Source organism: Tachypleus tridentatus, chromosome 13, assembly GCF_004210375.1.
Source record: "Tachypleus tridentatus isolate NWPU-2018 chromosome 13, ASM421037v1, whole genome shotgun sequence".
Classification (NCBI taxonomy): Eukaryota; Metazoa; Arthropoda; class Merostomata; order Xiphosura; family Limulidae; genus Tachypleus; species Tachypleus tridentatus.
Window position 1 is genome coordinate 54,369,543 of NC_134837.1, and position 27,511 is coordinate 54,397,053.

A 27,511-nucleotide genomic window follows, 5' to 3' on the forward strand; every position below is an offset into this window, starting at 1 on the left:
GAAATAGTAATATGTAACGTACGTGACCTAATAAAGTGTAGTCTCGTCGGAGATAAAGTTTAATACGAAACAAATGAAATAAGATGGCATTATTTACATATTATACGATACTATATTTACGGTTCTGGTCGTCAATTGAAAGCATAAAACTGTCTTCAAAATATTTAATAACGGGGTAAAAAAAATGTCCCTCAAAATATCACGGCCTACAGCAATTATGCGATCATCGTGTATATATATATATCAGTTAGCTAATCCGGTATAAGCTGACGAGCGACGTGTCATGTATTATAATTTGAAATAGCCTGAAACTGAGTTAAATGATTTAAATTTAGAAGTAACTTTATATGTATCCAATTTATGATACTTGCCAACAAGATTGACATACAGTTTAATTTTTAATACAAATACATATTAATATACAAACAATAATACAATTTACAATAATGGTACTCACAAATAATAATCTATGCACAAAAGTTTTGCAAACAATACCTAATCTTCTTTCAGATTTGTAACTTCTTTGACGTCTTACCGTCGGTTCACCATGAGCGAATTAATTTTCAGTCGATGTAGCTACAATTAATTTAACACGAAGCTAGCGAGCTCTTCGCACTTCGCTGAACGTCACTAAATATAACAAAATATTTAGTCCACAAGTAGGTAAATGTTTCAGTTTTACTTGATAATGCACTGTATAATAAGTAATCATGTGATTTACTCTTATGAACAAGTTGTAATGTTATTGCCTAATTTCTTGATTTAGGTACCATCAATCCCAGAGACTTTACACCAACAAGTAGTTGACCCAACAAAGATCGGCTGCCTCGTAGGAAGTGTGTATATACATAAGAGTTCCTTACTAATGTTTCCAACATGTTCCAATCCTATACCTTGTGCCTGATAATTGGTATGAAACATTAATTTTCACTTCGAATGACAGGTACAAGATAAGATTACACTCATTGGAAAATTCAGTTATAATTGCACTTTACCTGTCTGCTATAGTGAAATATGCAATGTGTTAGCAATATAATGACATCATAAACCATATGGTCATCGGTATCTTTTTTTTAACAAGCCTACATAACTGCATTGCTACGTAAAAGACTATGGCGCTTGACGTCAACCTAGAATTACTAAGAAACTCCACAATCTGCAGTTCGTCGTAACTGCAGTTATGTAATCAAAGTGTTCGTGATGGCAGCGTTTTTTAGGGTAAGTTCTTCGATTATCCCTCTCATCCACTTCTCACTCATAAAAGATCCTTTCATCATCGCCTGGAGGTACTTTAGGTTCTGGTCACTTCCTAAAACTGTGTTCTTAAACCTCCTCTTTCAGTCAAATCTGAATATTTGCGAATGAATGCTACAAAAGCTACGTTAAACAAAGAAGTCACTTTACGTGACTTAGTGTTGAAACAAATTATCTTCATCTCTTCCATAACCTGTAACATTACCATATATCCCCGATAGCATCATCACACGTGCGTGTTTGATGCCAAGCCATATTTCCTCTGAACATGATGAATTTCCGAGTCATCGCACCGACACAAATAATTTATCAAACGTGATGGACACAACCTAGTATTTACACTGGAGTGGAGAATTTTCACGAGACAACATACATTAATTTTACGTTTTTTCATAACTCTACAAATAACGTACACTAACAAACAATACAACAAGCAACAAATTGTGCGCTTCGTTTTTCACCTAAATCTGTAACGTATCCACCCTTTCTTACGCCTAAATCTTTACTTTTTCACAATAAAATTTCAAAGATGAGAAATTCTCTCCTTTTTATCGGATATACAACATAATATATTTTGTTGGAAACCATGAAAACTGAGAACTTATTGCCAATAATAATCTAATTGAGAGTTATTTTACTCTATAATCCAAAGTATATGATATCACATCAATACATTTTTTTTACAGTCCTTAACGTAAGTTTACAATGATGTTATAAAATGAAGGACAACATTAAACAAATATTCACTATTTTTATTTACTGGTATTAACAAAACTGAAGATCACTTCAGAAAGGGTGCAGATTATTTAAACACCAATGAATATAACCATTGTTGAAATGTATAAATAATATCACTCGCTGCCACTATCAAGAACCAAATAAGCAGAATCATGAAATAATGTATCCACCATTTCTTACGCCTAAACAAATAAATGGGGCAGTAAAACAAAGAGTTAACTGTAAGAGACTTTTAGTTATAATAAGTCAAAGTTTCTTAAACAAGTAACGCCAATTTCTAGTTTTTTTATAATGGAGGAAAACAACAAAAATCTGTTTAATCTGAAAACGGACTAACACTTGTTTTTATGTAATAAACTGTGATTTCTCTCTGTAAATATAGGCGTAGTTAAAACATAAAAGTAATTTGTGAAACCAACTTTCTCATCATTATAAAAACCTTTAAGCTAAAGTGAAACAAATTCAAACATTCAATGGATAATAAGCCTAAAACAAACAAGTTTAATATAATGACGGGCAAGCATATAACGTGTTACATACCCTTCCTAAACAATGTCTTTTATTCATCGCTAGGAGCGCCGCTGCTGCCGCCTGGTGATCTGTAAACTCCACGAAACAGTACCGATCATTTCCAGTCTAAAGAGAATGAAAAAAGAGGTTTGATACATAATTAAATATTCTCAAGCATCGCAATCTAACTTGGAGTGAATGAAACAAGCTCTAGGTATACATTAGTATTACTGCGGATAGTAATATTTTTACATCACCTCCCAATAATTATACCAATACTTTACTTTCTCTTGTGGTCGGTCACATGACATGGTATAAATTCCTTACCTTAATAAAGTAAACTCACCATACTTGTTTCTTCATAAACTAAGAACTTAAATGAAAAACATCACCACAATCTTTAAAAAGGGTATTCCAGATTAAAAGGGCACTTACAGGAAGACACTTTCCACGACATTAAGAGATTTCAGAATTTTACTTGCAGATGAAATTGGTCTTAAAAGCGGTTGGATAAGATCGAAAACACAAACAAAACAAATTATTTCAGAGAAAACAAAAAGGTGGAAATTTACAGAAAAATATGTGAAGCACTTCTCACAGTACAGAACTGCTTCTAACTACAGCTGGTTACAGAACGTGAAGTACGATATTCTACATTATACTAGTTTAAAAGGACACCGATTCCGAAAACTATTCACGTCTAAAAACGCACACAGTCAAAACTGTCACCAAAGTTGCGATACTTCTAAAAAACCTTTCGTATGGAACGATCAACAGCGAACTTCTAAATACAAAATTTTGATATATACTTAAATATTTATATTTAGTGTAAATCTGTAATGAGAAGAGTAGTAATAATAACAGTTAGATGACTATCGGTGCGTACAGAATAAACGGGTCTTAGACACGAGATAATAACAATAAAGTGTGTACGTGTGCATGGTCAAAAAGCACTTCTGCAAGAATATTATATCAGGTCCTGCAACGTTTGGCAATTAGTTACTGCTCATGATCAAAGTATAACTACCTATTCATTAGATCAACAAAGAATTATTTCATATCGTTAGCAATTGTTAAATCAGACTAATACAAAGATGAGCCATTACATACTATAGCATGGTCGTTGCTTCAAATTAGATAATTTATGTTTAATTATTATATACCGCTGCACAGGTTCATGAGGGACAATGGACCTAAAAAACTGTTAAGAGGGATTGTCGCAGATGTTAATTTCTATCGTATAAAGTATTCATTATTGTAAAATTATATTTTATAAATATAATGAATCATTATATCTGTTTATGATTATTTTTTCTTGTAAACACTTTAGGTTTTTCAGCAACCAGAAACACTTATTTCTTCAAACAAGATTTACTACCAAAAAAACAAAACAACAAAGGTCTAACAAGAACCATGCAATAAATCAGAAGAAATTATGTTAGACACGAAAGGTGTCTCAAATACTTTCTATAAGCTTCTATAGTTTCATTCTTTCAATATTTGTCTTTACCTCTCTTGTTTTCTCTAATATGAAGGTATTGAAGTTTTGAAACAACAATATGTGATATAACAGTTTTATTTCTATATCATGCTTCGTCTGTAATAGTAAGACATGGTCTAGTAGAACATTAAAAGGTTTATATCACCAACTAATACCGCTAATATATTCAACTTAGCAAATACAGATCTTATGCGCGTGACGTCACGCATATATTACCGACAAGCCGAAAAGTAAACACCGCCATTTTGAACGTAGCAGAGATACAACCAAGAAATCACAATGTAGTTGCTGGTATTTTAATTTGGGATCAAGTATTTTAAATGGCAGTCAGCTTTGCGGCAGCTAGTTTTACAAACAAGACAAAGAATTCGGTGTTTATCATTTTATAGATTTCCAAAAAATCCAGTACGTAGAGTCAAATGGATTGCAGCAGTAGAACGCGCAGACCTGAACACTGACAAGGCATGGAAACTATCGTCGTCCCAAAGACTATGTAGTTCCTACTTGATACCTGATTAGTACTACTTGTATACATAATAATGCATCTTGTCGCAACTACATTGCACAGACCTTGATAAAATCTGTACTTCGTAAATATTTGGTGTTTCCCGTAGCCTAAACATTAAGATACAGAGGCCCATACAAGCAATGCAAGGTGGAAGGGTCTTGTGGGTGATTGCAACGTTCTATTAAAAAGGTGACTTGTCAAAACACGTGGTTTTAAGATCCAGGGTTTATTTGTGTAAAATATATTGTGATGTGTACTGAAGAAAGTGATCTCACAAGACAAATGGCTTAAATGCAATAAAATACGATATAGTTTATCTAAGCCATAAATATATCACTGATAGAATATAAACAATAGGCCTAGCCACTCTCGAATTGCCGTGCAAGTTGGACGCCTTGTACACTTTCCATCGCCATAAAAATACCGGTACTCTTGTAAGCATCAAGGTTTTCTATGAAGCCTTGAACTGATTTCTTTGTAAAAATGATGCAGTCAGGACTAAATAATTTACAATATCTATATTCTCAAACTGTGGGACTTTAGCGTTGGTTTGTAGGCCTAATTTTGGTCTTCCGTTTACAATGTCTACTAATTCACTGGCATCTCATAGATCATACGATACTGTGGATTTCATGAAACAGTAATATTGTTGCACGCGATGTTGATTTCCATGTCTAAGCTTAAACTAAAATCATGTGTATGTATGTACATTTGTGTGTGGATAAGCAAGCTATTAACACAGTTCAAATTGATATACTTAATGAGCCTATGTGGAACTCTCAGATCAGCATCTATTTAACCGTTACACTGAATGACTGTTTAAAGCAGTATTTCAGACAACTCCATTCACAAAAAGCGACGCACAAGCCATGACAAACAGCACACAAACTACGATAAAAGAAACATAACTGCACCTTTTCACGATCTATCTACAGTACAAGGCCCAAACAGAGGTGGGGATATACTATCGTGTATAACTTCCATTTTCCAGTCTTGACTGTCTGAAGTATGAAATATTAAGATAGAGGCGCTGCATAACATCAACAGCAGATATAACACGAAAATAACTACATAACACGAAAAAAAAAAAGATACGGAAGGCTAAGGGTGATTCTGGATGTTAAACTTACAGCTAGCGTAATAAATCACTGATTGGCTTGCAGTGAGAATGTTACTTCCTTAAAGAAAGCACTGCTTACTTAACATTTGGGAAAAAACTTGTAACAAAACATATTTCAGTAAACATCACATTTATTCAAAAACCTGGTACAAAACTAAATTCCATACTATGTAAAAACTACACTGAAACACAACACCAACATAATTTATAAAATACAACAGCTGCCACGACTTCTATAATGGAGAAACAAGCAAAAAAATGAAAACTTTATTCAAAGAGCAAAAAAAAAACAAAGAAACACCTTCATACGTTTTTGAACACTGCAAATCAAATAAACACAACATAACCATAGAAAACACTCAAGATACTAAGTAGGGAAACAAATATAAACAAACGCAAAACCAAAGAAGCCCTACTTATACAGCAACTGAAACCAAAATTCAACCGATATAAAGGAGCACCTTTATACCTATACTAATTAATAACCTAACATCCACCTGCAACGCCCCCTACAATCCAGTACCCACTTATACTCTCGTCCCTAAGACATGTGTCCGTCAACGATCAAATTCCAATTCTCTCTTTCTTAACCTGAAAATGACCCAGGAAGGTCGAAACGTTGTTCTTTCCTTATCAATAAGTGTTAATACCCATAACAGCCGTTCGATATACATTTATTTTTTATTTCTCGTCATCAAGAGTCATTACTAGATCCCTAGCTAGCCATAGCTTTATTTCTTACTTAAAGCAAACACAAACAAATTTCTTAATCACTTAAACTCTTAACACTAATACAAAATTCACCTGTAAAATTATAGAGCAAACCAAAGATCAAATATAAAAGCCTATCTTCTTTTTGTTGTTCAGTCAGTAAACAGTGGGCAGGTGCTTGAAGATTGGAGTTACCAATTTACTTCTAATTTTCATCGGGAATGATATGACTTGTCATGAAATTATAAACGAATTTGTCTTTGTGTATCGGGAAATATTTTAAAAGTCTGTCGATCAAAAAATTACGAAATAATTTAGTGAAACTCAATTTCAAAGATTAAAGGTAATATGGATTCACCACAGCTTACTAATGAGTCATTTTTTTTCCTTTGAAGATGTTACTTGTGTGGTTAGGCCACATGGTAAGAATACAGTCTAATCAATAAGCGACACGATAAAATAATACGAAAGTAACAGGATTCAAAGCAAGAGAGCAACACTGAAAGAGTTGGATCGATGGCGTGAATAAATACAGCCCTCTGCGGCAAATGCGAAAGGAAAAAGGAAGTGCTTGTTACATGGTCATTTGAAAGGATTTTGGACATGGTGTGCTTTGGTTTTAAAAAATAATAATCACGAAATTTACATTGGTGGGGTGTGTAGAAAAATTAGTTAAATGCAGTATACTTATAGGGTGGCTGGCTGGGAGACACCAAAATACTGATTAATAAAATCAGTAAAAAACATACCCTTATTAATAGAACGTTTAAAAAGCCAATACTTGAATCTGTGTTTTTTAGCTGCGGACAAGCGGCTCAAAGAACGGCTCTAAATTTTTCTGTCTTCCCCAAGTATAAACTTTTAGCTCATAACTCCATCTTTCGACCAGTTTGAGATCTCAGGAGGTCAAATCTCTTCCACTGATGAATCTGACCATGCCCAAGATCTCACAGCTTAATTTATTCTAATCCTGCACAAAAGAATTTCAATTTGACGGGAGGATGGTAGAGATCCTGATGAGTAATAAAATCCAATCGGTTACACAGGAGCTCCACACTTGATATTGCTAACACACAAAAATATAGCTAATAATAAAATAAAATGGACTTCTAAATTTATTCTAATCGTTCCTAAAATAATTTCAAATGCCACAGCTATTTAAGATTACATCTTGTTCCGATTTATCAACGATATTTTTATAAATTTGGGCTAAATTAGTAAAGTTTGCTGATTACATTAAACTTTTTTACCTTTATAATTACAGAAAGTGCAAGTTCATTTGGGTTATAAAAACTGAAACCATACCTTTTAATATGGATGGAAATTAACTCAAAACTGCTTCTGTTAGTGATAAAAATACAAAACACCATAAACCGAGCGCTTTCGACGCATTCATAGCATTCTTAGACCTATATTAGTGTTAACAAAAGCTACAGCTCTAGTAATACTACGAATAATAGCGTTTCCCTAGAACTTTCTTTATCAGGTGCACACTATTATTTGTAATATTACTAATATTACTACTCTTGGCAACATTATAATTATTACTTTAAAATAAATGGATTGTGTTTTGTTTATTGTTGAAATTTTTTTTATCAAAAAATCACAGACACCTACTGGAAAGAATACGGTCCTATAAAACTCGACATTGGTGAGCCAGTGAACATTTCTGTCACATCTTTGTACTATGTCCACAACCTTTACTTGTTTGTAAATGAACAGTGAAGAGAAAACACTTAATATCAAGATGAGTTCAACTAGTCTTACTAGTGTGTTTTCAGGTTCTAGTGCTTGTCATCAGTTGAGTTAAGGTTGTAGATATGATGAAATATAAGGACTTAATATCTCTTGTGAATAGCAATAGATTAGTAGTAGCTAGGAAAATTTCATCAAATACTTGAACAGCTTCAATGCTATTTTTGATATAGGTTGGAAGAGCATATAAAAATCTATCACAATTTTGTCTAATAATCTACAAATTAACTCTGTGTGACAGTTATATGTATATACTGTTTGTCTCCCAGGATTTTCAGGCTTATGTATCTTAAGTAAGATGCAAAAGAAAGATGTCCATAGTTTTTCTACCATTAAATTGTGTGTCTAGTGGGAATTGTTCTGCATCTATTGTATTGTTTATGGTATTCTTTAGAGTGGTTTGGTATTCTTCAACATGGTCGAGATTAAAGAAATATTCATCCTTAGAGAGTTGCTATTCTACCTCCACTATATATAATTGACACTGATACATCTTTCTTTAAACTCTTTGAGTCATCCAGTTTTATCAACTGCAAACAGACTTCTCAGAACTCAACAAAATACTAAATTTATAAGTAGTTTCAGAAAATTGCACAGCAAACCTATCTGAAAGTAAAAATGTGTTCAAACATGCATTTTCTTCAAAGTATAGAAAACCAGGTGGAATATTCATTCCCTGAAGGGAGTTACATAAATTCATGATTAATGAAAGGTTATCTTAGGGCATGAAAAGTTGCTTCCCTTATATACAGTTGTAAAAAAAACAACAAACACACACACACATAAATACTGTAAAACACAAAATGTGAAACAGCAAATTTGCATGTATCTCTGCATGGATCCAAAAATAATGCCAAATTTGGTGAAGATCCAGCAAAAAGGGGGAGAAATTGTAGCAAAAAATGCCCATAAAAACTGCAAATTTAAAAATCTATATGTACCCTCCCATGGAACTAATAAGCCTCCATACTAATTTTGGTGAAGGAGAAATACTTACATGGACAGTGTAGATTTAAATTTTTATTAATATAAAAATAACTTGAATAATCTGGAAAATGTTTTTTAAAATTCATTTAGCATTAGATGAGAATGATTTATAAGCTTTGCAGTAACAAAAGTATTATTAAATTTTAACACAGTAATTAACATGCATCCATTAAGAACCATTCTTAGGATGAGACATAATATGTATGTATGTATGTATGTATGTATGCATATAACTATTTTTGGTTTATTTCTTCTTTTTACACATTAATAGGTAATGAACAGACATACACCTGTTCTTCTGAATGATATTCTGCCAGTAGAACATGTTGACATTCAACAAAATAGAAAGTTGTGGTATTTCAGGTCTTGGTCTAAAGCTAATAACTATCAAATTTATACTGGAAAAGTTGTTTTCAAAACTTTTTGCAATAGTTTTAGGTACTTAAAATTTTAACAGTACACTGGGTAGATCTGGTTGTGAAGAAAAAATGGCCCAATGTGGAACCTGGATGCCAACACATCCCTTTTCCCAAGTTATGTTTTTGCACATACATACATGTACAAGATTTTACTGTGTGGCATTTAACAGAAGAGGTTTCTGTACAACACAGATAGGTCAATATTATCTTCCTTTTCTATAGATGCTTTTCTAAGTGTACAAACGATCCGTGAACGACAACTTCCTAAAAGCCATTTGAGCAAGCAAAAGGTAAATACATCAATGAGAGATGTAATAAAACATTATAACAAATTGCTTTACAAATATGCATTTAATGCATTAATAAACATGTTGACTTGGATATGTGACTGGATGCTCTTGTCTTAGAAGAATCCCTTATTGTTATTTAATCCATATAAAGGTGGTATTAACATGCAGTATAATGGTTTTAGCACATTAGTTTAATACTGTGAAGCATTTGTTGTGACATTCCTCTCCAATTACCATAATAGTAATTCCATACATTTATTGAAATATTTTTACGGACATGTACTGAACATTTTCAAAATTTATCATCAGTAGAACGATAGTAAATTAAAAAAGGCATTTCCACACACCTAAGTAGATATTAGCTAGTCCAATGTGACGATGTACTTCATAAGCTAAGTAACAATGGTAAAACCATCGACAACTGGACATCCATTCCGCTGTGTGCACTGAAAAAGTTTGTGAACATGGCTGATGCAACCTTCATAAAAATTTTGGATAAATTACCTTGTCTAGAAGAGTTCTGAAAGAATTTTATAATTTATCTATAATAAACCACTGTGTTCTTAGGTTACTTCCAATGAAAAAAAGTATTTTGCTTCTTCACTTCCTCTGGTAGTTGGCCATAGATTAGCCCATTTTAATCTTCCTGCAATAAAGCCTTCCACAGCTTTATCAATGGGGTTTAATAATACAGATAATCCTTTCAATCTTTGAAATGCTGAAATCCCATACTTTTCATGCTTTTATAATCACAAAATAGCAGAACTTTATGCCTGAAAGCAAAGAAATGCAACTTCTAAAATTTGTCAACTTTTGGCTTCACCTGCATTTGCTCTAATTCAAGAGAAAACTGCAACTAAGAAGAGTATAAGAGTTCTTGATGTAAATAGTCAAGGAAAGGACCATAAGATATGAAATGTTACCTTATGTAAACTAGACATTTTAAAATGCCAAAGCTCCAAGATATTATTACCTTTTCTTTTATATGATAAAATTAATTTAACAATTGTGTAATCTTTATAAACAAGTTGATCTACTAATTAAGTAAATTAGCACTACAAATAACAAGAGAAAAATGAAAAACAATGAGCTATAACCCATTTAAATTTGATTATTTTAATTTTACATAAGAATAATTATTATTTAAATATGCAATATGTTGCCACCTCTACAACCTCTTTACATCAGTGTTGTATAATATGCAAATATTCAGGTATAAAATGCATTTGGCCAACTACCTTCTTACATCTGGCCTCAGACAGAGCATATAGTTTTGCATGAATGTCCAAGCTGACATCTCACAAACTTATTCCTAAGTAAATTACATTTTTGTTGGGCCTGGCATGGCCAAGCGTGTAAGGCGTGCGACTCGTAATCCGAGGGTCGCGGGTTCGTGCCCTCGCATTGTGCTAAACATGCTCACCCTCCCAGCCGTGGGGTGTTATAATTCAACGGTCAATCCCACTATTCGTTGGTAAAAGAGTAGCCCAAGAGTTGGCGGTGGGTGGTGATGACTAGCTGCCTTCCCTCTAATCTTACACTGCTAAATTAGAGATGACTAGCACAGATAGCCCTCGAGTAGCTTTGTGCGAAATTCTAAAACAAAACAAAATACATTTTTGTATCACATGTCATCTTTTTATCTCTACATGTTTTATGACAACATGAATACAGTATACTTAAAAGTGCATAAACTAAAAGGAACTACTTTAGATGTGTGCAAATGAAAGCTCCATGATTCACTTCCATGTTTGACTGGACCAAAGCAGTTCTATCAGTGTTGAGTGATTATTTATGTTAGAATACACAAGTATCCTATATATATGTGTATATGTTAGAATACACAACAATGAACTCCTTCCTTCCAAAGGCACAAACACAATAATATTGAGCATAAACTAAGTTTTATAATCATATTTCTGGATAATCAATAAAACTACAATATACTAGCCATTGGGTTAATGGTAGCACTAGGCATCAATAAAATATGTCAGTTGTGAAAAGTATGGATAGAAATTTGGAAAAGCAGAATTCCATTTAAAGAAGAAAGAAGTTACATCCAGTACCTTGGTTTTATATAAATAAGAATTATTGACATTGCAGTAGCATTTGTTAGAGTAATAATTTACAAACAAGAGTTATGTCAGCAGTTTTAGCTGGGAAGCATAGCAAACATTTTTCTTTAAATACTGGATAATATGTATTTGTACACAAATAAAGCATAAAACAAATTCATGTTACAATGTTATATATAGATATAGATGACTTTGAACAAGAAGGAAATAAGAGGAAATTAGTTTTAGTTACATACCAGAATGAGTTACTTCGAAAACTCTACATTAAATTTTTTTTTTTTTTTCTTGTATTCAGTTAATAACTACAACCATACAAATGTATGAGAAATCAACTGGTGCAAGTCAAAGGAAGTTAAGGTGCACATAGCAGTTTGGATGCATTTTTTTGTAATGGTATGCTTGCAAGTAGTTTGTAGTGCAGTTTAATTGTGCTTATAATATTAAAGCTAGATTATCTATATGGATTAAACAAACTTTATTTAGTGTAACAGCAGTAACAATACTACCATTACACAGCTCTTAAATCATGTTTAACAACTCATCTTAAAGCACAAAACTACATCTTTCAACAAAATTCAGACCATTTCTAATATAAGTTCTTAGAGGTATGCTTATTTTTTAATTTTTATATAAGCAGGAGAAGATTCATTTGCCAGAGAATATTTTAATTTTACAGAAAATGTTTCATTGTTGGCCCTGTTACTTTTGAATAAACCATACCATTAATGTTTGCATTATTTTTCATGTTTAATTAAGAACATTTATCGAGACTTCTAGTATCAACTGAATTTATCCAGCAGTAAACCTCTGGGTAAGAATGAACTTTGTGTAATTCATTGTTATCAGTTCTAGATATGATTACAGTGATATATTTCAACAACACTAAAAATGCCAGGTGTACCTAACACAGAACTTATGAAATCTTTATGTGAAAGTGCATGCTAATTTCTGAACTTCTGTGAGATGTGTATGTAGATGTACAAATGTATATTCATAACTCAGTTCTCAGTCATCGACTGGGGAATTGAAATGTATAATAATTTAGTTTTGTATCTATAACTTTCTAACCTATGTGATTACCTTTTGCTGAGACTACAGAATACTGTTTTTAATGTAAGCTGTTTTTTTTGGTATGAGAAGAAACAGCTGTTTAGGAAACCTAACTAGTATCATCCTCAAAATTTTGTGGCTATTTAATATATATGATAGAAAAGGGAGGAATATTCTGAAAGTCATACCCCAAGTAGTTATTTTGATTTCATCTGTGTAAAGACTGGATAGCCTTTCCAGACATTTTACTTTTTATATAATCTGAATTATATTTCCAATACATCAGGATCATATATATATATAGATTGGTTATCTTATCATGGATTTTATGGCTGTTTCAAACCTGCTTACAGCATCAATTATTTTAATTTCATAATACTGTGGAAGAAATCATTGAAATTTATGTAGGTACGTATACCTTTACAATAAGTAATAATTTAGTAATTATGGCATACAAAAACAAATAGTTGGGCTATTGAAATACCAATTCGGCCTTATACATTTTTCATGCCTATTAACCAGTGGCTATTCCATCAATGAATCCCACAACATGGTTTGTTGTGAAATATAGTAGCTTTATCACATAAATGAACTTCAAAATATCTGGATTTTCTTTCATACTCACTGTTCTGTATTGACACAGATTTTGTATGTAGCTGAGCTTGTGTTGTGTAAAGTTGTTTAAACTTTAATACAAATACATTGGTAACCAAACACTTCTTGATTTTATCAGTGTTATTTGGTGGATATTAAAATATACTTTGTAATCTTTATGAGATGTTTCCAACAAAGTGAGAATTCACATCTTTAAAAGGTGTAAATTTATAAACAGACTGGAAATTTATTTCGATAAGTGATGTGATAAAAATAAAAACAGTTAACAAAATCACTTACATTACAAAAATTGTGATACCTGAAATTTGAATTCATTTTTGAAGTTGATAGTAAGATTTCAAAGTAAACCCTTTTACAAATATTAGTACTTAATGATTCTACTGTGGGTGTAAAATCACTTTTTTGTGAAGGATGTTATCATTACTTCACAAATGTTTTCAAAGTCTACTGCTTTGTCTGTTGTATGTGTATGTTTGTTTGTTATTGCAGAATTTAATTAAGAATTAAGTGTACTTAATATTATTTTAGGCATAGTACAATTTAATATCATTAAGAACAAATATGTTTCTCAGTATAGTGGTAAAACTGATACAAATTAAGCTGAACGATGCGAGTTTAGTTTGAACCTACCGCTGTTACTACCATTGGTATATAAAATATTTTGAAAACTGGTAATTAATACATAAGTTCCATGTACATTTTGGACAACCTATTAAAGAACAAATATAAAAACATTTGTATTTTGTTGTTTTTTGTTGTTTTCATTTTTTAGTTTATTTCACAATTACAGACTTCTAGAAAATTAACTATACAAACCTGATGTTTCAAGTTCACTACTACTATTACTTGATGGTTCTTTCTAATTTTTATAAAAGCTATCACACATCCTGTTAAATAACTGTAAAACAGCATTCTTCCAAAAAATACTAACCGTAAAAATCAATATTTTTATAGCAGGTATTTTACAAATGTGGTTAAAATAAAAACAGACAATTCTGAAATACGGTTACAATAAAAAATACTCAGAACTTTGACATTATTTCATGGTGAAATTTTAACAGTCATTGTGTAATTTATGAACAATCCCTCGAATAATTTACCTACGAAGGTAAATACTTCTCAACTCGCAATATTCAATACCTTTTTATAACACTGAAAAAGTCTCATTTTCCACTTTTTTCACATAAAAAGCCACAACATTAGAACTAGCCCTTTAAATCTTCCCTTCAGGTTTTGTAAAGTTTTTCAGACAGAATACGTTATCATTCACTGTGTTGCATCTACCAACATCCAAGCACCGTGATTAAGCCTAAACATTTCTTACAAAGATTTTCACATATCAAACAATATAATCCCCCCCCAAAAAAAGCTACAACTACAATTTTAATTGTCTGCGCTTACTTTATATTAAGTTTCCTAGTGGTGTTATCTATATGTTTATTTATATAAAAACAAGCTGCCTTTTCTTAAATATACTACAGCAAGGTATCTTTTCTTAGACTGTGTAACCAATACACTGTTATGTAACAGTATGAAATTCAACATCAGTCATGCAGAAATGAGAGAAAAACAACAATCAGCTTGCAGAATAATTCTCTCAGCGCATTTGGTGGATCTCGCAGATCAATAATGAGTCACTCACACACGCTCACTTATCACCATACTAAGTCTCTATTATTCTCAAGAATTTTTGTTTTTAGTCTGCTGCAGTCTGTACATTTTAAACTCTAGTATGGTTAACATATGGGCAAAGAAACCAAAAACACCAAAGCACTTACCAAAGGCAGAATTGATCGCTTACGCATGAATATAGAAGGTTATTATTTAAAATAAATTGGATTTTTTGTAATTTCTTTTAATCCTACAAGTATTCCATGTATTATTACATCACGAACTGAAACGAAACGTTTAAGTTTTATTTCTTTTAAGAATAAAGTTAATACCTATTTTAATGTTTTTCCTGATACATCCAACAATTATGACTTTTCAAAAAATTTACCATTATGCTAAGAAACTGTCACTCTTATGACTCATTCATTGTTTTAAAATGCAGGGAATATTGTATACTATCGCATGAATTCGAATTCACCTGGCCAGCTTCGAAATCTGGAACATCCACAGAGCCAACTCCTGTCATATATGTTTAAACCCATAGTAATAATTAATAATATATGGTCAAAAAATTCTTTCCCTAACTGTAATATGTTATGACAAATAGTAAAATTGATGAAGAATTACTTCAACTTGAAATCCAAAACATTGTTTTGTACTTTATTTTAATAAGTTTCAATACCCATACCAGTCGTCTTGAGATACAGTTGTTTGTCATGCGATCTGCTGATAGTGATTTATACATCTTCTCCACACACTACTATGTCGTATCCCAGTTGATTTGAAATTCTCAGCTTTAATTTTGTTGAATGTGAATATAAGAGTGCCGAGAAGAGGTTAGAGTAACGCAATGTTGTATAAAATATCCAGTCAAGAATATATCCCCCCACCTCCAATTGAAGTCATTTGTCCAGTTACACTGTTAGAGTTTGAACACAACAAAACGTTTCACGCACGCATTCCAGCATTACACGTCTCTGGAATAATAACAGAAAGTACGTGAACACAGAGGACTATCAAAACTCAAAGGGAAAAATACATCGGCTTATGTAGCTAGTATGAATTTTAAGAATAATGAATGCTGCCTTTTCTTATTATTTTTAACTAATATTAATTAAAGTACTGAACAACAGCAACACGCAACCTTTACCATAAGTAACAAAACTAAAACCTACTACAATAGGCGTTACTGCCATATACTTATCAATAACCTTCTCCACTTAGATGATTTATTAGATTGTTTTATTTTAATAACATAAATAAACAGAAATCCCATCCCTCAAACTGAGAAAATGTGTAATAAATCATTAGTGTTAATTTAAAAATACAAAACTTGTATAAAAGTTCAACACGAAGAGTGTGTTTATAGGACATTTCCGGCAGCTTCATATAAAACATATTTTAATACAAAAGTTTGAGTAATAAACTTACAACATGACAGTTTCAAATTGGCTCGGTAACGTAACCTATAAATATTTTTCTTTTCAATTTTGCCTAATGGTTATGCATAAATAATATAATTTTGCTGAGTACTACATTAATATGGAGTGGTATACGAGAACAGACAAAAGAACTGATGTATCTGTGGCACAATATACAGATGAAGCGAGTGTACGTACCTCTATATTACGCCCCACCTCTCGCCACACACACCACACTTTACATTAACATTTTTCGTGCAGATGTTTGTTTGGACAGTACTACAATACTATCTCCAAGCGCACAACCACACTCGTGGACTATACAGCCACCCCCTAGTTTCATTAAACAAATGAAACTGCCCTTCAAGGGAAAAATGAAAGCAGAGTGCTCGTAAAACTTTCAACCTTCCCCTCTTTTCATAAAGGCTAGGATTAGATGTAATCAACTTTAGTGCTCTCACAGCTGTATCTATTCACCCCTGCAACTACATATTTTAAAAGTCTTATTGCAACTAAGTTTAAGATCACCAGAACTGGGATATTTTATTCAGATCGGGGGTGTTGAACAACCATGCTTTTTTGTTCACATTTTTATATCAAAACTTGCAGTACAAAAACAAGGAGTTCACTGAGCAAGTTACCACAGGAAATTAATAAATAGGAAGAAAAGAGAAGTACGAACACGCAATGATAAAACTTGAGGCTTGCATAGCGTGGCTTTTATTAAGCCTACATGTTTCAAATCCTTAAAAAAATAGAAAAAGTCAACGAATGTTTAACAAATAACAACCTATTAATATCGGCCCTTAATCACTGGATTAATTTATAATTTGAACATTGTGTTAGAAAGGAGAGGAAAAGAAAGAAAACGTTTTATATCTATTTTCAACAGAGGTGAAAGATATACCAACCAACATAACAAAACCAAGCATCACAAGAGAAAAAGTACTTTACCCAAAGTACAAAGGGATTTGTCAAAGGTGTACCACAAGCCCACTGCATGTCGTTGCCGAGCATTGTATATAGAACGGAAAATTCGATAGAGCCAAACAAACACAACAACGTCAAGCAAAGCTGGATCACAGACTGAACACTGATCTGCCCGCTGAAGTAAAGACTGTCGCGAAACCAAAACGTTACCAAACTAGGGTGATCACGAGTGTTCTGCACGTGCTCAGCGCACTCGCCTCCAGGGGAGGGTGCTTCGTTAATGACAACAGTCGCTTCGTGACATTCAACGATTTATTGTTAATAATGCTTTTCCAAATAGAACTCATTTCTCTACAGGATTCAAAACATATAAACAGTCACTGTACGAAAAATTAAAAGCTGCTAATGCTCTTTGTACAAAAAAAATAATTATTCAAAAATGTTTTTGGCTCAACAAAAACATCTGAAAGCATTATGTTTAAATTATAACACAAGAAAAAGCTCTGATAAGACACCAAAAACTAATGCTTTTGGTACCAAACTTTTCATAGTTTTTAATTACATATTTTCATAAGTAAAAAAGTACATCTGCGATACATTTTACGTAGTTAATATATAAATCCTTTCTTCTTAAAATCCTCTACAACTCTGCAACAAACAAATAGAGGACCATACATAGGAGTTTGGTTTCTACGACGTAAAATAACGGAAACATTAAAATCACATTAAACATTATATCATGCCTGATACGCCTCGATTGTTAATATTATGATACTACGCTATAGAAAGCTACAAAGCGGATTGTTTGCATTAGAGATCCCATTGGGGGTCGAACCCTGAAAAGCAGTGTTATAAACTTTCAAGCTTGCCGCTGAGCCAACGGGGTAACGATGAAGCGTGCTTTCATATATAAACACAAGCACACAGTTTTTACTGTTAGTTTCTATCTTGTTGAATCGTATGAAACGAAAAACCATCTAAAACGCGTATTTCTACAACCTGAAAACAAAGAATAGGTTTGCCAGCAGAAATTGAATTTTCTTCTCCTTTTAACCGTTTTGCTGCGTTGTACCATAACTATAAAGGCATAATATCTGTACATTTTGGTACGCATACATCGCATCCTTAGGAAATGGAAAAATCCTAATTTTTTTGCAGCGATTATATGTTGTATGTGAGAATATATCACACAGTCAGACCATATCTACAGCAGGATAACGTGCTTTTTCAAAGTTTTGAAGCAAATCCTGTGGCTTCTATAACATTCAACTGCTATACTTATGCAGCTTAATAATGCTGTTCAGACATAAATAACAGGATTAACTATGATTTTACTTGTACAAGAGGTTTTACCCTCTGCCATCCCAGAAGAGCCAAAGCAGTACATGTCAAAGAAACCCAAGATTTATCCCAAATACGTTTTGAATACTTGGTGTTTGTAAAGCGTGCACTGTGTGTTCCTATATCAAGATGAATTACGTAACTGCGAGCAGTAGATCTAAAAATGTCGATATTATTTTTGGGTATTACTAAAAATATCTAGCACAGTCAAGACAAATAGTTCATAAGGATTGTTCAGCACGTTAAACTGTTTTCATACTTGGATATTTCGACCTTTATATAGTTACTTGTCATGGGTTCCTATACACAAGTTCCATTTTTATAAAAACAGAAATTTATATAAGTATTTTACGCAATGAAAACGTTATTACGATAATATGATAACTTTCATACAAGCAACTGAAATACTAAGCACTGCAATTAGTTCCTAGATCTAGCTACGCCACTCCTTTTTATATTTTTTCTAAAAATTAGGGTTCATGAAATTGGTAGCCAGCCATTCATGTAAATACCAAATTTGATGTATTTTGAAAATACGTTGCATTTGTTTTACACAGACATCGATTCTCATATGGGTCAGATGTTCATCCAAAAATCCATCCCATAGACAGTTAGTTACAACTTCAATTTTTATTATTATTACGTTTTAGTATCTGATGGTATAAATGTAACATCGTTAGAAAGTCGCGTGTATAAAATCGAAAACTAAGGTGTCACGACAAATAAAAGCTTCTGAAATAGTCACTAACACGTTATGAATTTCAAATAACAAACAGCAAATATACGAAATTAGGTCAGATATTTTGTAACAGGAGTATAATCACTGATATCAGGTACCTGAAACTGAGACTAAGTCCCAACAATTCAAAAACTGCGAGTGTATTAAAAATAATTATTCGATTTAAATAGGAAATTATCTTTTATAATAAAACCCTGTTTGTTTGTTTTTTAGTAGGAGAGGAGGCACGCAAGGCATTATAAAAGTCAAGACTTGATAATATAGTGCAGTTAGAGATACAAGTAAATAAGACATGCGATTTTAAAACTTGTTTCTATTGTTAGCGATTTTTGTTTGATGTCCAGTTGTTTTGTATTGCTGCTTAATTTCAAAGTTGGATTGCGTGTTAAGTCTTTCCACTATCTATATGCATACTGAATTTGGCTTTAATGCAAGTAGTCTTAAATAGTTAATTAATGTTGAATATATCTTTATTTAAAATGGGCTAACAAAATTTAATTAGCCTTTGAGGTCTTTACTTTTATACGGTAACGTCACACGTCTGGTAAATTTTATGAAGGCTTTAGAACTGAAACTTGACCTTAGACCACTGCCAGATATATACAGTTATATACACATTTCACCAACGAATTACAGGTTGCGAAAAAGTACATGCACATTAAAATCTGTACACAAACAGGTACACAATACTGCGCGAAGTCAACTATTTCAAAACAATCTAAATTTTGTTGTTTCTTGTGATGCTTCAGCGAAATAACACATGCTAAACTACTATATACGAGTTTGGTCAAATTTTTGTTATATACTTTTATTGTGGACACAGTTTGCAATACATGTATATACAATGCTGAGCACTCAAGTTTTGTTCCTTTATATACACAAAAATGTTTTCATAGTGGACATAACGGTATTTACTTAAGCTCACAAGCATACCTTTTATTTTTGCTGTTACAGTTTTAATTCATGTGCGTTTTGACTTACTAAATTAAATAAATAATTGTAGGAGTGCAAGTTTTCGTGTAGTTGGAACTAAGGCCACTTTTTATCGCAATCATCAGTCTAAGAGGTCCATCGCGCAATCCTGCAGCTGGCTTACCTCCCACACTGAAGACCGAATCTACCTGGGCCTAAACATATCCGTCATTTTTCCTATTCAACAAGGATAAGACTAAAAAGAAAAAAAAAACATTATTCTTTAAAGCGTGGGATACTTGAATCAGATAGCACCTGCTTTTATATAACAAACATCTTTAGAATCAATTTTAGAGAAAATAGTTACAGGCTGTACGTGTTATTGTATCTTCGTGGAGAGTAGACGTGTTATTTGAAAACACTTAATGATACTAGCCACTCCAGATACAAATCTAGTTGATAACTAACTGACCAGCATGTACTTTGAAGTGAATTCCATTATAAGCAAGGATATTATACACAATCTTAAATTATGATTCACAAGCCTGCATCACTGGAGAATTAACAAGTTCAAAAACAGCCGTTTATAGAGCTTTGTATGATAACTTTGTTATGACAACATAACATCCAACGTTTTCTTGCAAAATAAAGTAAGCGCCATCTAAATCTTCTGTTTTAAAAGGCCTAAACAACATAATTCAGCAAAAATTAGATAAAATTATGTGAAAATATATCTAATCCTGCACCCATAAAACCTCCAGTAAATGTGTTGTGGATTTTTATTATTAAATATTCATCATTGTATAGCATAATCATAATGTTATGTTCATATACATTCTTTTACTGCTAATGATTAACCACATTTTCGGTTTATGAATGTAATAAAATTTAAAAATATATGTTTGTGTACTTTCTCAGCTTTTTATAGTGGTGAAGAGATAGTTGAAAGGTTTTCAATATATATATTTGAATTTAATTTAGTCACTTAGTGTATACGAAAAAGTATGACGTAATATAATTTGAGATTATCAAATATGATTCTTTTATTTAACTACAAGCTTGTTATGCTGGATTTCACGCAGAGCAACTCGAGGTAAAGCACTTAATACCACTCACTTTCCAGTCTTGGACTATTCTTTACCAACGAGTAATGGGGTTTACCGTTATATAATAACGACCCCATGGCTGAAAGGGAGAACATGTTCTGAGATGAGTTTCAATCTCGCCACCCGAAAGTTGCAGTGCCATGACTCAACTACGGGCTAATACGATACGCTATGAAACATGGCCTTAAATATTCAAATAGAAAGGTGAACAATAAAATAAGTTATACTGACACAAGTTTCTTAGTTGTTTGTTGTTAAGCAAACAGCTACACATTAGACTATCTATACTATGCCAACCAAAAGTACTGGAACCCAGATTTTAATGTTATAAGCACTTGGATTTACAGCTGAAATTCGGGGCAAGGAGAAGATAGTAAATTTCTTACGAATTTACTCAACTAATATTCACTCTTGATGACGAGAAACCAACTTTCTTAACCTGAAGATGACCTAGGAAGGTCGAAACGTTGTTCTCTCCTTATCAGTAAAAGTGTTAATACCCATACCAGCCGTTCCAAGATGTATTAATATTCACTACACTGACGTTATTCTCCATTTATCTAAGTTTAAACTAGGCGTTATTTATCAGTTCAAAATATCCAATCAATGTTGAAAAATAACTTCAAACGTTTAGCATTTAGTATTAATTATTTCGACAATAAAGTTCCTCAAACATGAAAAAATTCTCGCAATATTGAGTTTTACTTGCATTTGATTGCATTGATACTTTAGTTGTATGTTATAAGCCAGCTGATGTTTCATATGCAACTGCTTCTTTGTAACTTTCGCGAGTGAAACACTATAGAAGCTTTCTCAATAACTTCAGTTGCACTGTGCCGGTACATCAACAAGAGAACAAAAGCACATCAGATAGATAGATAATGGCAAAAAGATGCTAAGTTACAGTTTAAATGTACAAAAACAAAAATAACATAAACATATATCAATGTTCCACAGTACAGTGTCACGTAAAAAAAAAAAAAGAATTTATCATTACTACTCCGTTCATTTAAATTCAGTGTTTAATGTATGAAAAGCATATTAACAAAAGATCTTTGACAACGAATAATAATACTATTCATGAAGGAAAAAAAAATGCACGAAACAAATTGAATTTTAAATCCACTACTCACTTAAATATTCGTCCGCCGGTGGTTCAGCTATAAGTCCAGGGGCTTAAAATGCTCAAAAATAGAGTTTAACTACCCGTGGTGGACAGACCACAGATAGTTCTTTGTGCTTAATAAGAGACAAACCAAAACATGCTCGTTAACACTCAAGTAAATGTTCTGTAATGAAAACAGTAAATTCTCAGAAGGAACCTTTTATGTTTTAAGATGTCTGCTTAAGTAGTTAAAAGGTATTTTTAAATAGTATTCCCTTTTCATTATACGCACAGTGAAGTATACAAGCAGCATAAAGTATCCATATTTTGTTCACTTAAACAGTATGATATAAAGGTTGAAAAAATTACGACTTCTCCGAAAAGCAGAGTAAGCTCTAGATATTAAAAAACCAACCAACCTGGCGGGCTATTCTGAAATTAAATTTGACCACATTGTAGATCATTTCCTGAGTGAGGTCTAAACCTACATCACTTATATCTTCATTCTTAGAACCCAACACTACAAGAACAGTTCTCCATCACTGCACGAAAACAATGCGTGTCTCAACCTTCTGACAAATATTAATTTGGAGATAATCCGCAGTCAATCAGAAAATACAGCCCTTATTACTATATTTTTAGCTTGTAGGCTTCATTAAAAGAATGGACTTGACAGCATGTTCTTGTAGTTCGTTGAAGAACTAATCGATCGTCAGCCTACAACAGTAGAATTTCAGAATAAGAAAGCAATACATCGTCTTTTGTGTCAGAACGAAAAGAACGGATATCAGAGAAATGTAAATATTTGCATTTACTGAAAATACATGTGAAGATATAATACGAAATAAAAAGTCAGTTTATCTGAATGTCTTAATTCCACGAAAATACAATCAATCATGAGTAATGCAGTCAAAACATCATTAGAGGATCTTATATATATTGCGAACTATGGTGTCTGTCCGAGCATTCTTGTCTCATGTTTGAAAAGCTGCGCACGTGAGCAAAGCTCGACATTACTTTTGAAAAAAACGGGAAAACAATCATGGGTAATGATGATGCCAAATTTTATTTCGTTAGCAGAATACTCTACATTAAGTATTAGGAATAAATCACACTACCGTAACAAAGCAAAACATGTCGTAACGTGTTTTATACAGGTAGTCTCTGATTGCATTAGATAAAAGCGTTAACTACAGGATATTTAGTACTTTCTGTATATTAGTTTTTCACACCTTAGTTGTATCTGTTAAATTAAAAAGACACGTAAACAAATTAACAGATATTCTACAATGTTACAGACTTATAGCAATTATGGATCTGCTGTCTGTTAAAAGTTCAAAAACAAATTGCCAGTCAGTTTTGTATGTGCTGTAATTCAAAAGAACCAAACTTTCAAGTACTTGTAGTTTTTTTATATGAAATACATTATCTTTGTTGGGAAGTAGACTTTCTGTCTATTGTTGTGTTGAACTTTGAAATCAAATATATAATACATAACACTAAAACTTCTGTTGACTTCAAATCCAGATTAAAATGCTTGGAGATCACTTAATATTTAACACAAACATGTTTTCACTATCACCTAATATTATGTAAAAAAAATTTAAATCAATTTTAAGCAGATATCAATACAACAGTGATCAAAGGTCAGAGTAAGCTAATATATTACTTAACATGATATTAATGTATTTCCAACTAATGCACTGTGTCTAAAATATAATAATGATTTCAATAATGTAACAAAATTAATTCAGGATCAGTGGTCAATGATTTAAAACCATGAATACTATAGATCATATCTTATGGCTAAGTAGTTCTAATTATAAAACCAACTAAAAATCACGAATTAATTTAATTATAATGTTTTCAGACTTCTCAGAATGTTTCAAGTAAAACTGTGAGATATTACAAATACTTAATTCTTGGCCTCGTTTACATTAACACTGATTGATAAATTCACGGTAAAATTTAATTATGTGTTTTATATCTACACAAACACATATATAGACAGCACAAGGAAAAACTTTCCAAAATTCCAATTTCAGAAAACAAGATTAATAAGGTCTGTCACATTACAGAAAATACACCCCACGCATAGTTAAAAGTAAACATATCTTATTTTTAATAAGTTGTGCTCCTACTGTGCTTTTGAATTACAACAAATCACGATGTTTACAATTATTTCTGTAGATGTTCATCAGTTACTCCAACACTCTATGAACAAGTCTAGATTATAAATCAAATGGTAAAGTTATACAAAGTGTGTGAACATGACAATATAAACCAGTGAATACATTTGGAAACCAGGTCGCTATGATGCATGAACTTTAAAAAAAACACTTTGGTGCTGATAATAAAGCATAATATCTAAACTTGATACTTATTTACCGTAGACTAGAGATTATTATTTGATTGTAAATCTTATGAGATGTATTTTTATGACTAATTAAGAAAGTATATAATGCAAATAGTGCAGCACTACTTTTCAAAGCAAATTATATCACATATCGTAAGAAAATCGTTGTATGGGAACAAGCGAGTAAAATTAAAGATTTATCACATGATTTTCACCAGAGACAGATGTATTTACATCATCATCAATCAATGGTTTTGGAGTTTCTTCAGGTGTCTTCTTTCATTCATAATGGACTTTTCGTTTGTTTCGGTTATTCCCAAAGACCATCAGCACTAGCCATATATATAACTTTCAACTGGCAAAACAGAAGAAAAATAGCAAGTCAAAAGTACACACCTCCATTTCTTAAGACTACTCTAATCAAATATTGGAAATTAATCGTCACTCTTATACTTCAGCCTCGACTCCCAAAGTGCAAAGCAAAATTTTTCAGCAGTGGAACCCAAATCATTGATCCTTGGACTTGCAATCCAGCATGCTAACCCCTAGGCCTTGCCCAGTTCTTGGGATTCTAGTAAGAAGAACAGATATTTCCTTTCTGTGACTTGTTCATACGACCATCGTCAACATTTCTGTAAAACTTATGACAAGCTTATAATGCCCCTTACTACTTCTAGAAATGTTAAAAACTGATTACTTTATAGTATAATCATCACAGGTAATGTTTCCTGGTATCATACGTAAACCTTGGCTGGCAACCTTATGACCCTAAAAAATGAAATAAGACTTATTATATAACATTTGGTTGAATATATATGCAGATCAGTGTTTACATCTCCAGCAATGAAAACTGTAGTCAGTATCCAAAATGTTATCAGCCTTGTATAAGAAAACAGTAGTATAATCTACTGACTATTCTAATAAAATCCAATGGTATTAATAATGAGTTTTGTTATTGTTACTGTTTATTTAGTGAGAAACAATCGTGACTGAAGTGGATGGAAATAAATGACAAAATCTATTCACATCTCAGAGAAGAATCTCCCTTCTCTGCCCAGTTACAGAATGATGAGTATATATGTGTGCATAACGAAAAAAACTTGAATCCTGTGCACGTAAAAACGGAACAGCAAAACATGTTTATTGAAGAAAAACTATCATAAAACAGTAAAATATACTTTATGTGATCATAAAACAGTAAAATATACTTTATGTGGTCTGTTATATTTTATGTAAAGTTTTTCTTTGGTATGAATGTTTTTCTATTTTGGTGAAATTAGACATATATACTAAGTTAGGGAAAAATGGCACAAGAGGAAACTAGGAACAAATGGCACATATTTAAATCTGAATTATGCCCAGAAATGGATACTGTGTCCTGCATTCTGAAGAAATCGGGTAACGTCCTTGCATCCCATCAAGTAGTCTTCACACAGGTTAATCAAGTTCCACATATACCAGTTTCTTTTTTCCTGTGGTATCTCTTAGTAGTTGGTCAGCATCAGTAGCCTCTTTTTGCTGTATAACCTTGTTGCATTTCCATACAAGTGGGTGCTAATGTCCTAAGAGGTGGGAGAATCTGCAATTCAATCCTTCGCACTGGTTTTCAATGTTGGGGCAGTCACTAAATGTGACCTCTTGAACATTCCATAGATGCGAGGGAAACTTGGGCAGAACATGGCGCAGGTTGATTACTGGATTACTCAGTTGTAAGTTACGCTTACATCATGGAAGGTGCGTTATGCCACTGACGTAGGCATTGTCTCAAAGCATCTGATGGGCAGGTTTCCCAAAGGTAAACCTGAAGGGACATCATCTACAGGAAGGAGGGCAAGTGCATCAAGTTTCACAAAACTGTTGAAAGTTATCACCATTTTGGTAGGTATTCGTACTGCCAAGTTCTTGATCTTTTCTTCATATGTTCTGTGTGAAATGGTAGAAGTATTCTCGTGTATGAATTTTTCATACAAATACAGTGCTAATGACCTGAATAACAGCTTGTTCAGGCAAATATGACAGTAGTTGGTTGGGTCAGAAAGTTGGTCCATTATTGTCTGCAGAAGTTTCTCAAAGACATCCTAAGTTTGGATTTGAAAAAGAGTATATACAGCAGAAATGAATGTATCTCCAAAAGTATTCTGATGACAAAGTTGAAGTAAGCCAGGCAATGCCATAGCAAAGTTCCCATCAATCATCCAGGTGTCAATAGCTGTGAGTATTTTAAGGACATCATCAGTACAAATGGAATGATCCACTGTCATACAAAAGGAATAGCTGTGGTTCAGGGCCAGATGTTGTGGTCTATCCCCCTCCATTTGTAGAGCTTGAAAAAAATGTGGTTTCTTGGTGTAGTTATTTGGTGCATTGGTTATGTGCTCTTTTTTCATAATATTTGGGTCTGACAAGTGGGCTTTGGTTTAATTAATAATAGTGTGAATACCATCCAAGAACAGGCAC

The 27,511-nt window shown here is 32.6% G+C and overlaps 1 protein-coding gene across 9 annotated transcripts in view; it reads right to left on the reverse strand.

Annotated features, from left to right (window-relative positions):
* LOC143241069 (nucleolysin TIAR-like) overlaps positions 1 to 27,511 on the reverse strand; it is a 283,540-nt gene that overhangs the window by 239,071 nt on the left and 16,958 nt on the right. For 4 of the 9 annotated variants that reach the window (XM_076484571.1, XM_076484564.1, XM_076484562.1 and 1 more), the window contains one exon: positions 2,533 to 2,628. The exons of 1 other annotated variant lie outside the window; for it this stretch is intronic. In XM_076484571.1, the coding sequence (XP_076340686.1) occupies positions 2,533 to 2,559 (27 nt within the window). In that variant the 5' untranslated portion in view covers positions 2,560 to 2,628. Of the gene's footprint in view, positions 1 to 2,532; positions 2,629 to 17,519; positions 17,729 to 27,511 lie in introns of those variants that run through there. 4 more of the 9 variants (XM_076484569.1, XM_076484567.1, XM_076484565.1 and 1 more) reach the window with 2 other exon arrangements.